The sequence below is a fragment of the Clarias gariepinus genome, chromosome 3 (genome assembly GCF_024256425.1).
Source record: "Clarias gariepinus isolate MV-2021 ecotype Netherlands chromosome 3, CGAR_prim_01v2, whole genome shotgun sequence".
Taxonomy (NCBI): Eukaryota; Metazoa; Chordata; class Actinopteri; order Siluriformes; family Clariidae; genus Clarias; species Clarias gariepinus.
Window position 1 is genome coordinate 28,245,402 of NC_071102.1, and position 17,373 is coordinate 28,262,774.

The 17,373-nt window shown below is 37.4% G+C and overlaps 1 protein-coding gene across 4 annotated transcripts in view; it reads left to right on the forward strand.

Annotated features, from left to right (window-relative positions):
- ppp1r9a (protein phosphatase 1, regulatory subunit 9A) overlaps window positions 1-17,373 on the forward strand; it is a 59,902-nt gene that overhangs the window by 30,702 nt on the left and 11,827 nt on the right. For all 4 annotated transcript variants that reach the window (XM_053491842.1, XM_053491843.1, XM_053491841.1 and 1 more), the window contains exons 3-6: window positions 2,024-2,156; window positions 2,498-2,618; window positions 5,169-5,273; window positions 12,093-12,228. In XM_053491842.1, coding sequence (XP_053347817.1) covers window positions 2,024-2,156; window positions 2,498-2,618; window positions 5,169-5,273; window positions 12,093-12,228 — 495 coding nt within the window. The remainder of the gene's footprint in view (window positions 1-2,023; window positions 2,157-2,497; window positions 2,619-5,168; window positions 5,274-12,092; window positions 12,229-17,373) is intronic.

Sequence of the window (17,373 nt, forward strand, 5' to 3'; positions counted from 1 at the left end):
TAAAGCGGTATAGATGATGAGTGAGTGTGTGCCTTTTATGTTAATTCCATTTTTTTCCAATTCATCCACATACTGTATATACTGTATGTGTAAAAGTCTTAAGCAAGCTTTTGTTACGCAAAGAGTATGCTACATGTCCAAGTGTCATTAATGTGCCAACCATAAATAACTACCATTAAACATAACATAACACATAAAAAAGAAGGCGGAGTTCTGTTACACTTACACTTACTACGTATACTTACTACATTTATCTGATGATAATTGTGTCTCTAGGTAGAATAGAGACAATTTCCTATAGAACTGCACAACAGCGTACCTTAGAGAATTGATGCAGCTAACACTGTGCAAACTGTGCATAGTGCAAAATACAGTACCCTAGTCAAATACAGTTTTATTGTAATATAGAAAAAAGTTTATTTGAGGTAGGATGTCTTCACTGGCCAGTTGCCATATTTAAAAATGTCACACTTGCAGCAAATTTCAGTAGAACACTATTTTTTTTTACAGTATTTAGATCAATCTATATCCTTTTTATATACAGAACTGTGCATGAACAGGATGGGGCATGAGATTAAACATAAATAGACTATTTTCATATCTGCCAATATAGACAGCTCTTTCCTCATCTAGTACAAAATGTCTCAGATCAGATTAAGATAATTTGCATGGTTCTAAACTGAAAACTTTACAGTAATTACTGTTATAGTGTTTTCATTATACAATGATTTATAATATATACAATGATTTGTATTTAAATACAAGGGCATTTAAATTTCTTGTGCATGAAGGCGACATTTCAAGCACAGTATAATGATGAGTCTATTAGTTGCAGTAAACCATTTGAATGGTGCAAACATTTAAAAGACGGCTGTATGTCCGTGAATGACAATCCTGACTGAGGTGACTGCAGTCATTCCTGTAAACGTTCACTGAGTGGAACATCTCATCCTTGAAAATCGATAAATAACTTGTCGCCAACCTGTGGAAGAGACGCATCTGTCCGTGGGAACGGTAGACACAATCATTCATGCACACAACTTGTACATTAACAGAACTTGGCTGAGAGTTATTGGCACATCCCCCATACAGTTCTGACCTCCCTCAAAGCCATTTTCTTATGTTTGGGATATTTAAAGAGTTCCTTGGAGGCCAACGTTTCAGGCATGAAACAGGCAGCTCTGGTGCACGGAGAAAACTTTCTAGCTCGATGGTATCCAAGAACTAGTAAAACGCTGGAAAAAGTGCATTAGAAGTAGTTGGTATTTAAATAGAGAAGTGATGGCGGTTTCTACTTTTATAACTGTGTTCTGTTATTCTTTTAAATATTGCTAACTGACCTTGCTTGATAGAACTGAGAAAGATGTCTGTTTACTACCTCCCTGCATAATGACCATTGGATGTATTACAGTATTTCCTCTTTAATGTCTAAGCATGTTCATAACTGTTGCACAAAGTGATATTTTCATTATCACCATCGGAAGTTGTGATCTAAAAATTACATTTATGCACTATACTGTATATATGGCACAACTTAATGTGCTTAAGGGCCCCGTTTGCTTCCTGAGCTGGTGCAACTACGATAGTGAGGTCAGTGCGAGATGCCATGAGTGGGTGAGACTTTTTCTGCATGACGGGTTGTTCACACTCCACTGCTCCGCGCCATCACTTACAGTACTCTGACAGGATGGGAAGCGACTGTTTGTGTTTCGGAAGCTGACTTTTGTTATGGGTCCAAACCAGATCAACAGTGACAATATTTTCTGCTCAGTTAACCCACCACCCCCCCCACCCGAGATAACTTTAATACTCATTTCTATATACCACTATTCATTTTTAGTGTTGAACATAAAAACTGGACCCAAGAGCTACTGCATACTGTAGATCTTAAAGTTTGTAACAGCAGCATTTGTAACTCCTTTATGATTTAGTGCACTACACAAGCCAGGCGTTTAGAGTTTTGTTCAAAGACAGTCATGGCTGTGCTTTTAATGAGCTAATGTTTGCTTGTTCTTCTCTGCAGGTTTTTAATACCTATTCAAATGAGGATTACGATCGCAGGAACGAGGAGGTGGATCCTGTGGCATCCTCAGCGGAGTACGAACTGGAAAAGAGAGTGGAAAAATTAGAACTTTTCCCAGTTGAGCTGGAAAAGGGTGATCTGTCTATCTGTCTGTCTGTCTGTCTGTCTAACAGTTGAGCTTTCTCGTTTTTATAGATACTGTATTATTTGTATTATACATTTGTAAGAAAAATACAGAATTACTTAAGTGCTCTCCATTTTTCTTCTTGCATGCCATGTATGTGCGTGCATTTAATAGTTTGCTCTAAATCAATCTTTAATATGCCATCAATGCCACTATATACAATATGATATAATGCATTGCTCTGTTAATATTAGATTTTAGCCTCCTATCGAGTGTCAGACCAGCCACCACTGTTACAGTACATGATAATGTTTTACGAATGCTCATTACAGGGTTTTTTTTCTGTCCAGATGACGATGGCCTGGGGATCAGCATTATTGGCATGGGTGTGGGTGCCGACGCAGGCTTGGAGAAACTGGGGATCTTTGTCAAGACTGTTATTGAAGGTGGAGCAGCAGAGAGAGATGGAAGGTACAGATTTTGAAAAAACTAAGAAGAGATGGGGTAAAAAGACCAAAGCACAATGTGTAGAGGGGTATATGTACTGTACAAATTTATAACATTATACGATTTTGGCTCCCTTGCCTAGTCCTTAGGCAAGGGAGGCCTTCTTGTAGCCGGTTACCTGCTTAGCCAGGGTAAGTTAAACTGAAACCAACAGAATTAAAGCAGAGTTAAGGAGCTTGTTACATGAGAAACTTAATAGTGCTTGGATGTAGTCCAACAACATGAGAACATGTGCATGGTTTTAGTGTTGCTGGTATATGCCAGAGATCACTGTACCGGTTTATTCAGAGAAAAAGACAACGCTAGTATTCAGTATTCTGTCTCATATTGCCTACAGTAGTTTGCTGAAATATGAGTAAGGATGCTTTTGGGAGAAGATTAATGTGCGACTGGAAAGATTGCCCTCAGGTCCACGGTTGTAGGAGGCCTGAATGTAATTTCCTCCACCCTTTATTTAGTCTCCGTCTGGCACTGTGCGGGTTTAATAGTGCAACTTTGGGCAAGATTTGCTGAGGTAATTTTTATTTTTAAACTTTTCTCTAATACCCACTCTTTCTAATAGAGCTAATGATTATTAGTGTGACATTAAGGCAAGGCTGAAGGTTGAGCTGTGTTTCTGCTACGCTCATAAGGAACACATTAGCATTCTGTCTTGCAAGCACTCTGCCACCTGCCTGTCTGTATAACTGAGTGGATTTGCCAGCAGCTTTGTATTCAGAAGCAGCCAGTGATTCGAGACATTAGTTTAGCAAGCAGCAAATAACAGTAAAGCAGTTAAACAAAAAGAAGAAAAAAGTGAAATGCAGTAGTCGAGAGTTTATAGAAAAGAAGTTTTGTGGCAGTAGACAGGCTTAACGTATACCTATTTTAAGCTATTCAGCAAAATCGAAAGAGTTTCAATGTCCTCTTGTACTGACACCCCCACATTATGATTATAATTCAAGTACAGTATTGTCAAAAGAAAGTGCTGTGTTGGTTAAACTGACACTGCCTTTTCAGTCCCTTAATTGTTTTCTGTTATTATGTATCTGACAGCTTTAGTACTTTGTAATACATGCAGAGATACAGTATATTGTAAAGCAAGACCCCGTCAAAACGAGAAACAAATGATGAAAAACCCATCTATATATATAATATAAAGAGCAGTGAGTACATCTCTTACCCCTGTCACACTGAGCCATGTTCCCACAATGTTTACAAAAAAATTAGATGAACTCAGTAAGAATTTTTGGACATGTTAAGGACATTGTGGAAGCAAGACGCAGAAAGAACCTGAGGACATTTTAACGACAGCATAGACCAGTTAACAGCGTAACTAATACCTCTTAGGGACTTAATTAAGGTATTACAAGCGTGACGCAGATGGGAAAGATCGGATGGCGTTCTGATTGAGGTGTCACTGGGATGTCAACAAGCTTTCACAAGTACCTCTTCAGACTTGGTAGGTCCATGCAACATTGTAGCAGTTCATATTACGTTCTTCTACCACATTTATGGCACGCATGCAGCAGATTATCAGTACACCTCTGTCACATTCGAAGAATTTATAAAAAATCCTGGATCCAGTTCTTCACACAAGTTCTGTGCATGTTACGTCATTTTTACCCAACCACTATACGCAGTGACAATGTATAAACCACATGATGCACGCATCGCAAGAGCGTTGAATGATTTCAGATGTACCGTGGGGATGCCCGTTTTTCTTTTTAGAACTTGTTCCTACCTTCTTCTATGAAATGGGATGCAGTGGGAACTTCATGGTGTTTCCATTTTTTTTTTCCTAATAATATCAATAGTCTTAAGTACAGTTTGTGATTGTTAAAGACGTTAGCAAACCTCTTCCGCTGTTTATAGAGAATGTCGGACTTGCTTTTTCAATAATGATATAATAATTAAAATACACCTATAATAACACTTTTAATTAATATAGTGTCTAGGTCTTTCACACAGTGTACAAAAAAGATGTATTATCATCATCCTCATCATGTGTTTTCTTGTAATGCACTACAGCTTGAGATATTGCTGCAAGCTTTATTTCAACCTGTATGTCCAGGAAACCGTTTTCTAATCTTTCAGTCTTTACCTAGTTGATAAGCTATGTATATCTCGCCCTATGTTTTGTCCTGTTCTAAAGTCTTACCATTTCTTTTCATTGATTTCCCGCTTTTGACTCTGATTTGTTGTAAAGTTATGCAACATGTACAAAGTTTATGCTCTAGCACCTTACACGTTCGCTCAGTGTAACTGCACGTCACATTCATATTAAACTATTCAGTTTTATAAAATTCAGCCAGTCAAATTTAGATTGTAGAAATTCATTGTTTAAACTTAAATTAAGTTCGAAACTTTGTCATGGTTTTGCTTCAATGTGTGTACAAAAAAACAACTGTGATAATAATACTTCCCGCTGATTTATAATTAGTCCTCGATACAGACCTGTTTATTAGTGCCAAATGTATAAGCATTTTTGTCATGTTTATATGAAATGTTTATATATAACATCCCGGTTTGCAGGATTAAGGTGAATGATCAGATTGTGGAGGTCGATGGTACCAGCCTGGTGGGTGTGACCCAGAGCTTTGCTGCCTCAGTTTTGAGAAACACCCAAGGTGTGGTCAGGTAAGACTCTCAAGTATTCAAGTAATCACAGAAAATATTTTATAATAATATTTTGGGATATAGGAAATAGTATATAATACTATTATATACTATTTTCTGTATCCCAGAATATAATTATATAATAATATGCAGTTTCAAGTATGCATATACACATAATTCTGAAATGGCTTCTCATTACTAGCAGCTTGATCATTTATGCTAATGTAGAATATTATTTCAGAATTTCAGTTGCTATTTTCTGCTTCTTTTGTGTGCGAGAAACACAAAGGCCACAGCTCTCATTAGTGTACTAAGGCGCCTTCAGACACGGAACAAAGCGACTCTTTGTCCTAAGGAAGCATTTCTTTCACTAAAAGAAAACACACTTTTCATAAACACCAAGACAGCACAGCATGACAAATCTATTTTTATACATATTATCTGTGCCATGTTCCCCTACTCTTTCTTTAATCACTTCTCTTCCTGAGGATCTGCAATTATTGCTTACAGTAGGGCAAAAAAGTATTTAGTCAGCCACTAATTGTGCAAGTTCTCCCACTTAAAAAGATGAAAGAGGCCTGTAATTTTCATCATAGGTATACCTCCACTATGAGAGACAAAATAAGAAGAAAAATCTTGAAAATCACATTGTAGGATTTTTAATGAATTTATTTGCAAATTATGGTGAAAAATAAGTATTTGGTCAATAACAAAATTTCATCTCAATACTTTGTTATATACACTTTGTTGGCCATAACAGAGATCAAACGTTTCATGTACATCTTCACAAGATTTTCACACACTGTTGCTGGTATTTTGGCCCATTCCTCCATGCAGATCTCCTCTAGAGCAGTAATGTCTTGGGGCTGTCGCTGGGCAACAACGGACTTTCAACTCCCTCCAAAGACCTTCCATGGAGTTGCGATCTGGAGACTCGCTAAGCCACTCCAGGACCTTGGAATGCTTCTTATGAAGCCATTCTTTCGATGCCCAGGCGGTGTGTCTGGAATCATTGTCATGCTGAAAGACCCAGCCACGTTTCATCTTAAATGCCCTTGCTGATGGAAGAAGGTTTTTACTTAAAAATCTCATTACATAGCTTTATTCGTTCTTTCCTTCACACGGATCAGTCGTCATGGTCTCCTTGCAGAAAAACAGCCCCAAAGCATGATGTTTCCACCCCCATGCTTCACAGTAGGTACAGTATGGTGTTCTTTAGATGCAACTTAGCGTTCTTTCTCCTCCAAACACGAAGTTCTATTTTGGTTTCATTTGACCATATGACATTCTCCCAGTCCTCTTCTGGATCATCCAAATTCTCTCTAGCAAACCTCAGACGGACCTGGACATGTACGGGCTTAAGCAGGGGACACGTCTGGCACTGCGGGATTTGAGTCCCTGATGGCGCAGTGTGTTACTGATGGTAAACTTTGTTACTTTGGTCCCAGCTCTATGCAGGTCATTCACTAGGTCCCCCCGTGTGGTTCTGGAATTTTTGTTCACAGTTCTTGTGATCATTTTGACCCCACTGGGTGAGATCTTGCGTGGAGCCTCAGATCGAGGAAGATTATTAGTGGTTTTGTATGTCTTCCATTTTCTAATAATTGCTCCCACAGATTTCTTCACACCAAGCTGCTTACCTATTGCCTTACCTATTCAGTCTTCCCAGCCTGGTGCAGGTCTACAATTTTGTTTCTGGTGTCTTTTGACAGCTCTTTGGTCTTGGCCATAGTGGAGTTTGGAGTGTGACTGTTTGAGGTTGTGGACAGGTGTCTTTTACACTGATAACAGATGCCATTTATACAGGTAACGAGTGGAGGACAGAGGAGACTCTTAAAGAAGTTACAGGACTGTGAGAGCCAGAAATCTTGCTTGTTTTTAGGTGACCAAATACTTATTTTACAGAAGAATTTAGCAATTAATTCATTTAAAATCCTACATTGTGATTTTCCAGATTTTTTTTCTTATTTTGTCTCTCAAAGTTGAAGTATACCTACTGTATGATGAAAATGACAGGCCTCTCATCTTTTTAAGTGGGAGAACTTGCACAATTGTGGCTGACTAAATACTTTTTTGCCCCACTGTATATGACAGAGATTAACAGCGGAGTGTATTCTTTAGAATAAATATTGAAGTTGCAGTTTAGACATACATACAGTACTTGCTGGAGTAGCTGGGATCAACAGTGTGGAAAACAGAGCTTGTTAATTGAAATGCTGCAAATGCAAAAAAAATATTTTAAGATAATTTTAATCCAGGTGCAGTTCAAGACTTAAACCATACCAGCTATAGACTGTTAGTTAATTTCGAAGCATCTGGATACATCATGTATCAGTATGAAGCCGTTAGATGGAAGAATATTTAGCTAAAAGACTAAACAGGCCTAAAAAGGGCCTGTGATAAAACTTAGTCAAATCTTTTTTTCCAAAAAAAAAAAAAAAAAGCATGATTCAGTGATTCATTCAAAAAAATGCAAAGGTGAAATTTTGTAAATGTTAATGAGTTAAAAAAACAGAAATAACCTGTTTTAAATCATTATAACATCACAGAAAAATAGCAGTACTATTTAAAAAAAACGTGCAACAAACAAAATCCACCCTACTCCTCTCCAGCATTTCATGGCCTGGGTGACTGCCGTTGCTACGGGCTGGCCTTGGCTGGGATAAAGATTCCTCAGTGAGAAGTAATTGTACATATATACTGTATCTGCAACACCTCTGAAACACTTGGCTCTGTTCTGGGATAAGGTGCGCCAAAGCTGTTTGTTTAGCAAATACTGATAGTGGTAAAAGCAGGTCAGTGGTAATCATTTCTATGAAGGTCATATAAAGTAGTAACTATTGTTACCTATAAATCAAGCAGTGTACACATTGTTGCACAGTGTTACCTACAAAAATGCATTAGGCTTTATTTCTACTATATGTTTATGTGTTTTAAACTGTTATTATAATTCAGTAGTGTTCATAAAACATTTATAACAACACAGTCAAAAAGATTCCAGTTTGTTTAATGCATTTCATAGACACACAGTCACAGGCTGTACTTTTTTGAAACAGTAACTGAATTTACACTTCATATTTACTGTATACTGTATAAAAAATATACAAATTTGGTCACAATAGATTATAGGCATTATGATAAATGGTTGTGCTGGAAATTTATCTCTCTATAACTAGAAGTGTAATTAGGAGTAAATTACATGTAATCCAGTTAATACTGTAGATGGCTGGATACTTTTGGGACAGACCTCGTAGCTATGCATTATTGCTTTTCAGTGTTTGCACAGCTCTTTGGTCTTGGCCATAGTGCATATGCATTCCTACTGTACCAGACATGCATCTTCCCTGGGGCTAAACATGCCCATTATAGATAAATAAGTAAGAAAAGAAATAAACATTAATTTCAATGCATGTGAAGAATTTGCTGCTCCTAAGACCAAGAGTGTGCCAGCGGCGATGTTTAAGTTTGAATTCCCTTATATTCACATATTCCCATGATTAGTTTCCTATTGTTATTTATTGAAATCATTTTGGAAGGGGAGTGGTGGCTCGTGTGGTTAAGGCGCTAGGTTGTTGTTTAGAGATTTAAGGATCCAGGTTCGAGCTCTGCTGTCGGTGAGTTGCCATACCCCATACTACCCAGCCACTACATGCAGTGCCAGTCCCAAGCCTGGGAGTTTTGTGGAAAGCGTAAGCAACTTGCCCTGGCACCTAGTTCTGATGATGTTCCTTCAGAGTGGTAAAAAAACAGCTTTACCTCAAATCACCTTCCAGAAATGTTAAATAAATGTTTTTTTTTACCAGCATCATCAAGCATTATACTTTTGTACTTTGTTAAATTTGTTGTTAGACCCATTTTTATTACATGCACTATAAAGGTCTTTATGATTTAGCAGTTACCATAGAAACAATCCTGTATTAAAAACACCAATTTAGTATAACCCTGTGATTTGCCTTTTATTTGGTACTGCTGCTAGAAATATAGAAAAGAATATAGAAAATTTATCAGCACCTTCTGAACTGGGTTTAATGAATAATACTGCCTAATACCCACTGGGAAAACGTAAATGCTTACACTGTTATAATTTGATACCATAATAAATACTTTGATATGTCAAGAATATGTTTATAGGTCATTAGAGACCTGTCATAGAAAGCATTATTAGTTCTGTTATCCAAGGTTTTTCTATTAAACCTGTCTGTTCTTTTTTTTTTTTTCATTTTCTCTGATTTGCGTTCCCCTTCAGGAATTCCCCTTCTTGTATTGAGTGTGTCGCCTTGTGGCCCAGATTCTTCTGTAGTTCTATATTTAACCTAGAAATTAATCCAAGTCTCTAACCACATCTACTTTAATGGTCACTGAATTTAACTGGACAGATGCATTAAAACCGACTCGAGGAATGATTGATTGGTTTCTGAGTCAGGAAAGATTTGCGAGCATTTTGGCAGAAGAGGTTAAATGGCTCGCCTGTCTGCTCAGTAAGCACACTTACATCTGACGACCAGTGTGTATGTGTGAACACTGGCACACAGGCCTGTTTCCAGGTCAGCTTTGCTGTAGAACCCCAGGAGCAGTACGCAGCCCTGAGGATTTGCTCGGCTGATATTTCAGATGTACCTCAGGGCTGAGTGCAGATACAGAGCGATCATGAGGTCCTCTTGCTGCTTTAGTTTCACACAATGGCAAGAGATCATGTAGTACTTTGGGGAAATGAGCATAGATAGTATTCTTGTCTCTTTTTATATAGGAAGTCTGTAGCACAAGGTTTAATGTAGGTTGCAGAATATATTGAGAGATCTGACATGTGGCATTACACCATTTTGATTAAAGATACCTGCAGGCCTGCCAGACATCACTACCTTTGTTGCACATGTGAACCCACAAGCATTTGCTTAAAAATAGTCCTGAAAAATGTGAGATAAGCCAGTTTACCAAAAGAGAAATATGACTGTAGATTTTGATTTAAAAAGCATAAATATTCCTGTAATAAAGCGTCAAATTTAACACTCAATTATTTTAATGCTCTGCTGTGGTTCATACAGTCTGAGCAGCAGATCAACAGTAAAGAATATTGGTCATGGAGAAGCACCTGGGGGAAAGTCCAGCCATTGTTAATATAACGAGAACAGTTTGCGTGACATCATTGTAACCTGACAGCCGAGGCGAGTGGACAGGAATGTCCATGCATGAACAATGACCACTTCACTGTACTAGTCAGTGTACTGTGCGACCGTCATATTCAAAATGACTGAGTGAGTATATGCATATGAATATATATGCATTTAGCTTAAACATCCCTCTGCAGAATCTATTCAGACAATTCAAAAGGATTTTGGGATGATGCAATGAGTGCAGCGCAAATAAAGGTGGAACACAAAAAATTGCCTATTATAAATAAATAAGTAAATAAATAAATAAACATTTAGCTGCTTCTGAGACCAATGGTAACCTTAAAATTATTTTATATTACCAAGATTAGTTCCTCATTGTTGTTTATTGAAATAATTTTAAAGGGTGAGTGGTGGCTCATTTACCTAAGGTTAATGTTGCTTGTTTGTTCTTTGGGGATCTGAGGATCCAGGTTCGAGCCCCGCTGCCAGTGGGTTTCCATACCCTTTACCACGCAGCCATAGCACGCAGTGCCGGTCCCAAGCCCGGATAAAATGGGAGGGTTGCGTCAGGAAGACTCAGTAAAAGCTGTGCCCAGTTTTGTGAAGCTCAGATGGTCCGCTATGGCAACCCCTTGACAGGAGCACCTGAAAGAAAGTTATCGAAATAACTTTCAAATGTAATGATTTTTAAATTAATGTTATGATTGTTCAAAGTTATGTATAAATTTTTAAAGGTAAATCAAGAATACTGTTTAGAATGAAAAAAAAAATTGAGTTGGAATCTCTAAAATAGAGTTAGATTTATTGGTCACTTGACAGTTTCTCAAATGCTAAGTTATTAGGGCCCAAGCACTATGACATCAGCCAAGGGCCCTATTGTCTTCCTAGGGATTTTTTTCCCAGCTTTTTGGACTTTTTGTTGTTGTTGTTGGTTATGTATTTGGTTGATGTATTTGGCTGCTCCCAGCAAGGGGTCGCCACAGCGGAATATCCAGTCCGCACTACAACTTGGCACAGGTTTACGCCGGATGCCCTTCCTGACACAACCCCTGGGGGTCTTAAAATGCTCAAAAACTCTCGACAATTGGGAGACAGGTTGGAATCTGCTGCCAATGGGATGACTGAGAATCTGGGCCCCCGGCATGGCTTGGGGACCTCACACGAGATTTTGCTGCATAGATCATACACACTTACAGTAGACATTTAGAGCTCATTGAGCTGAACAAATTTCACATTGCATGTCATGTGCTTAACTCAACAGGAAGTCAATTATTTTGCCTCGTTTGCCAAAATGCACCTAAAGGAATTTGATATACTCCTTCTAGGAAATTTATACGATCGGCACCAAACCAGGGGATGGCGATGGCGCAGGGTGCTTGGGCACGCTCATTGTTGTTTGCAACAATATTTTATTTTATTTTTCTTTTTTCAACCTAGCTAACATCTAGTTATACCTGCTGCAGTTCTGTCTGTGTTATAGTGTCCAGCATGCTACTATTTTAAACCAATGATAACAGGTTTTAGGAATATCTTAAATGAATATTGAATAGACTACATATAACTTAACACACACACATGCAAACACAAACATATGCCCCACATGCAAACACAAACATATGCATACACACTCGCACACACACTTAAACACACACAGAAGAACTATAAAGCATTCCAGCATAATAACAATAACAACCGTAGCCTGCTAACTGGCTCCTTTTATCTTGCGCAGGTTTGTGATTGGCCGGGAGCGTCCAGGGCAGGAGAGTGAGGTAGCTCAGCTGATCAGTCAGACTTTGGAACAGGAGAGGCGTCAAAGAGAGATGATGGAGCAGCAGTATGCACAGTATGATGCTGATGATGATGAGGTAAGCCTGAGAGCAGAACATCTGTCCCCTACCAGTGATATGTCCAAGCCATAGCCCGTCCTGAATTCTGAATATCCCCGCCAAGGTGCACTGGTACCGATGTACAACGTAATGTTTTTTCATCCACACTCTTATTGTTTAGCCAAGTTTTTTTTTTGCATTATCCACACTTAAATTCAGATATGGATGAAAAATGCTTGTAATGAGAGTGTACCCCTATCTCACCTACGCGGTTTCGCGCGGTGGCCAGCCATAAGTACGGTTCATCATGATTCACCGTGAGTTTTTGGCGCTGTGAGTACGTTTCCATCCTTCCGCGCAAAAAATTAAACATTTTTTTGCCGGTCCTCGCGGAAGCTTGCGGTCCTTACAAAACTTCGTGGAACGTCGCGGAAAATCGCAGCGGCTCACGGTGCCTAACTCCGCATCTCATCGTGAGTCAAACCGCATAGGTGAGATAGGGGTATAAGTTACAAAGGTTTACATAAATAACAGTTAATAATTAAAAATAAATAATTATGAACTGTCAGAGGTCATTGTATCTGAATTCTAAAAAACAGCCAATAAAACATGTAAGGTCAAGGTTTTGACTACAATTGGCATCTCTACTTAAAGAAATCTGTATCTTTCACCAACATGTTTAAATACTGTATGCTTTTATGTACGTACCAACATGCAAAAGAGGAACATAAAAACTTAATCTTTAAGCTGCTGCCACACATATTAAGTGAAAAAAGACAGCTATGAATACAAAGTACTTTATCTTGAACACAGGAATATGTATTTATGTTAATATTATACATAAATTATTTGGTGTTAGAGCATAACAGTTAGAGACGAATCATGGCAATAAACATTGGATTGGCTTTTTTTAAGTCATTTTAATATAAATAGAAAGCCAAAAAGTGTATATAATTAATGCATTTTAAAATGTGCATGTTGACAAGGGCTTTAAGTCAGCAAATGTCTAAATCTGTGATGAACAACCAAGAAAAAAATTTACTGTAGGGTATATTTAAATAGAAAAAAGAAGATTAAACTTGATACCTCATAGCAAGTCTTCATCAGCAAAGCATCTTAGAAAATGTGATACAGTAGCAGTTATGGTATGTTCAAAGATTTTTTTAATTATTCTAAGATGTGTTGTTTTTTTATGTTAAATTTAATAGACATTACCTCCACTGGATCTGATGTAAGCACTTTTCTTTTATCTTGGACTTAAGCAACTGAGCTTGTTTTCTTGCCTCTTAGCTCCCTCTTTTCTAAGAGGATTTGTTTCCATGCATTAGACTGAAGCACATTTCCATAATATGTGATGCGGTGCCATGGCACTAATGTTCTATATTAGAGCTCTGTTGATTGACTGGAGGCAAAGCTGAATCATCAGGCCGTGAAGCTGGGATACAGTCATCAGCCGAGATGCTGGGATAATTACATTTATAAGCTGCATGCAGTAAATTTCACCTTATGATTTGAAGGGATGGGAACAGTTTAGTATAATAGCCAGTGGTTATTGCATTAGAGGTTATAATGTGGGAATAACTTTTTTTTTTTAAATAGCTGTGATGTGATGTTTACAGTCGTGCTAAGCAATCTGCGGGTTCAGCCACACTAGGATTCCCACAATCTCATCAAAATCCTTCCATCGAAACCACTTCCCAAATTTATTTTAGAAAAAGAATACTCGCACAGTATAATGGCACTATTACATGACTTTGTTTCTATTTTAAAAATGACCTCTGTGAGCAGTTCCTTGTTTGGATCAAATTAAGCTACATCATAGTAAAATAATCTATAAACATATACAGTTATATTCAAAAATTTGTTTCTTTTTTTTAAATTCGATATGTTTTTTGTGTGAAAACATAATAAAAGTCATCTGATTATATGATTATAGCGGGTCACAGTGTTAGGCAAATATAAACTCAGATGAACAACACCATATAACCTTTTCACTGGGCAATTATTTATAAAAAAAAAAAGGAAAAAGAAAAAACATGGGCAATAGTACTGTAAGTACCCTCTTACAGCTTCCACAAGATTTAAGAGGATAAGTTGATTAAGAGTAAGCCGCTGATTAATTGATCATCAACAGGTCTCCATAAAAGCAGATGTTTGGCCAGTTTGCTGATCAAGAGCATTCAAGTGTGTGTGAACGCAATGCCAAAAGGGAAAGATATAAGCAATGTTTTTTTTTTTTTGGTGGTGCACGTCAATCTGTACAACGTTATAAAATGAATTCCAAAAAGATTTGGTTTTGAACGTTCTACAGTGAGAAAGATTATTTAAAAGTGGAAAGTATTTAAGAGAGTTGCCAATCTTCACAGGATTGGACGTACCAGCACATTTACCCCAAGGTCAGACTGTGCAGTGCTCAGACCCTACCGGCCTCACTGAGCACAATTACAAGAAGACTGAAGTACAGTATGGTTTGTTAGGAAGGATTGTCAGGAGAAAGCCTCTTCTGTCTAAAAAGAACACGGAAACACGACTGAGGTTCACAAAACTGTTACTGAACAAACGAGACTTGTGGAACAATGTCCTTTGGCTGAATGAGACCAAAGTGGAGTTGTTTTGCTTTAATGCCCACTGCCATGTTTGGTAAAAACCAAACAGTATTTCAGCAGAAACACCTCATGCGTCCTGTCAAGCACAGCAGTGAAGAGGTGATTTGTCACTGAAATGAGCATGAACTCCTTTGTATATTAGAGTATTGTAGAGTCAAATGTAAGGCCACCAGCTATAGCTTGGTCAGTGGTCATGCAACAGGATAATGATCCAGAGCACACCAGTAAATCTAAAAAATCAGAATGTCTGAAAAATTAAAGAATTAAGGTTTTGGAATGGCCTAGCCAAAGTCCAGACCTCAACCCAACTGAAATGCTGAGGTGGGACCTTAAGAGAGCAGTGCATAAGTGAATACCTGAAATCTTAATGACCTGAAGCAGTGCTTTAATGAAGAAGCCAAAATTCCTCCACAACAATGTGAGAGACTGATAAAGTCATAAAGGAAACAATTACTTTAAGTTATAGCTGCTAAAAGTGGATCTACTGTACAAGCTACTATACAGGATAGTGGAGGTACCTAGTATCACCCATTGCCCAAAAAGTTATATGTTGTTGTTCGTCTGAGGTTGTATTTGTCTAATACTGACACCCACTATGATAAAAAGAAAAATAGAATTAAAAGAAGGGATACTTACTTTTAAACATGACTGTAAGTGTTTCTTTTATTTCTGTAAAGTGTCATAGTTTGTGGGTAACAGATCACACCAGATTCTATTAAGCAAATTATTTCATTTTTAGAAGCTCATTTACACCAGAAATTCCCTCGTTGTGTACATTATGTAGACGTGTGTATTTGTCATTTAAGGTAAGCTGTGGTAAAGCTGTTGCATTGCATGGCTGTGTAATGTAATTAACAAACACATAAATTGTAATACATCAAGCTCTAAACATATGGTACACATGCTCCTCTTTGGAAAGATACGCATATATGGAGATTTCATTCTGTTTGTTATTTTTCAAAAATAAGACAAGCTGTGATTTCTGCCATTTTTTTTTTTTTTTTTTTTTACATTTTGTTAAATGGAACCTAACCAAAAATAAAAATAGTAAATAGTTAATTATTTTCTTGTGGGTGATTACTTATCCAACAGTAATTCAGTGGTTGATATATGGAAATATTTCTGCCAGCACATTATTTTCAGTATGGCTCTTAAATGAGCTTATTCATCATCAGATGACTTCAGTATTAATGTTGCATAACATTTATGAAACAACCGACTTATGTTATAGCAGCATTATAGCAGCATTATTCTCTCACCATCCTGACTATTTCTCTCACTTTAGTTAATATGCTACAAAGTGTTACTGAGAAACCACAAAGCCCCAAATTTGATTAAATTAATTACTATTTAATAATACTGTTTAATAATTACTACGATTATATATTTGTTTTATAAAATCCAATTACAATTACATTTCAATTACAATTACATTACAATTACAATTATTACTTGTGAAGGGGACAACTTTTTACTGTTCACCTAGGAAAGTCAAATCAAAGCTTATTAGTTTAGCAACATGATCTGCCTTAAATGAATTTTTTGGGTGACATATACTGAAACGTTACCTAAGCATTTATGTACCACCTGAGTGGCACCTTATGTTGCTCTTTAGTTCTAACAGCACTGTATTTGATTGTAGAGGTCTTCTGGTATTTATATAATGGCAATGTGATGTACAGGCAGCACGGTGGCTTAGTGGTTAGCACTGATGCCCTGCACCTTCAGGGTCTTGGCTTGATTCCCTCCTTGGGGTCTGTGTGCATGGAGTTTCCATGTCCTCTCTGTGCATGGTGTGTTTCCTCGGGGTACTCCTGTTTCCTCCCACAGTCCAAAGGCATAACGGATTAGGTTAGTTGGTGTGCCCAAATTCATACACCCGAAGTGTGTGAACGCACATGTGAATGTTGACCACAGTCCTACCACTGGCGTAAAATAGGAATAAAAACAATGGTTATAACCTTTTGGCCTCCACGGCCACTAAATGGACTACATACTGTAGGTTCCTACATGGTTGGATGTAGGGGCGTTCAAATTAAACCAAGACTGCGCAGAGTAACAGAACACAGTTATGAGAACAGAAAATTCAAACGGAAACTTTAAACGTTTGCACCATTCAAATGAGAAATTCCCGTTTTTTTTGTCTTTTTTTAAAGGTGTGTAGGAGAAAACGAATTTGCTGGCTTGTCAGTTTGCGGCCAGTGTACGTTGGGCATTATATATTAATATATTTCAAACTCTAGTACACCAATACTAAAACATACAAGTACAAAAATAAATAAATAAATAAATAAACCAGGGTAACACTACTCCTGTTGGAATCGTACTGTATATGTTTTTTTTATATGAAATATGGAAATCATTGATTTGTTGTATTGAGTATACAAAGTTTGTATTAAATGTATTTGAATTTACATTAAGATCTACCATTACAAGCATTAATTATTAAATACATCACAAATATAGTAAGACAAACAAGAAAAGTCCATTTTAAGTTCATATCAAAAAAAAAAAGAACATCCCTATGCTCACCATTTCCCCATGCTCACAAATCATCTTTCAGCTTTTGAGGACAGGT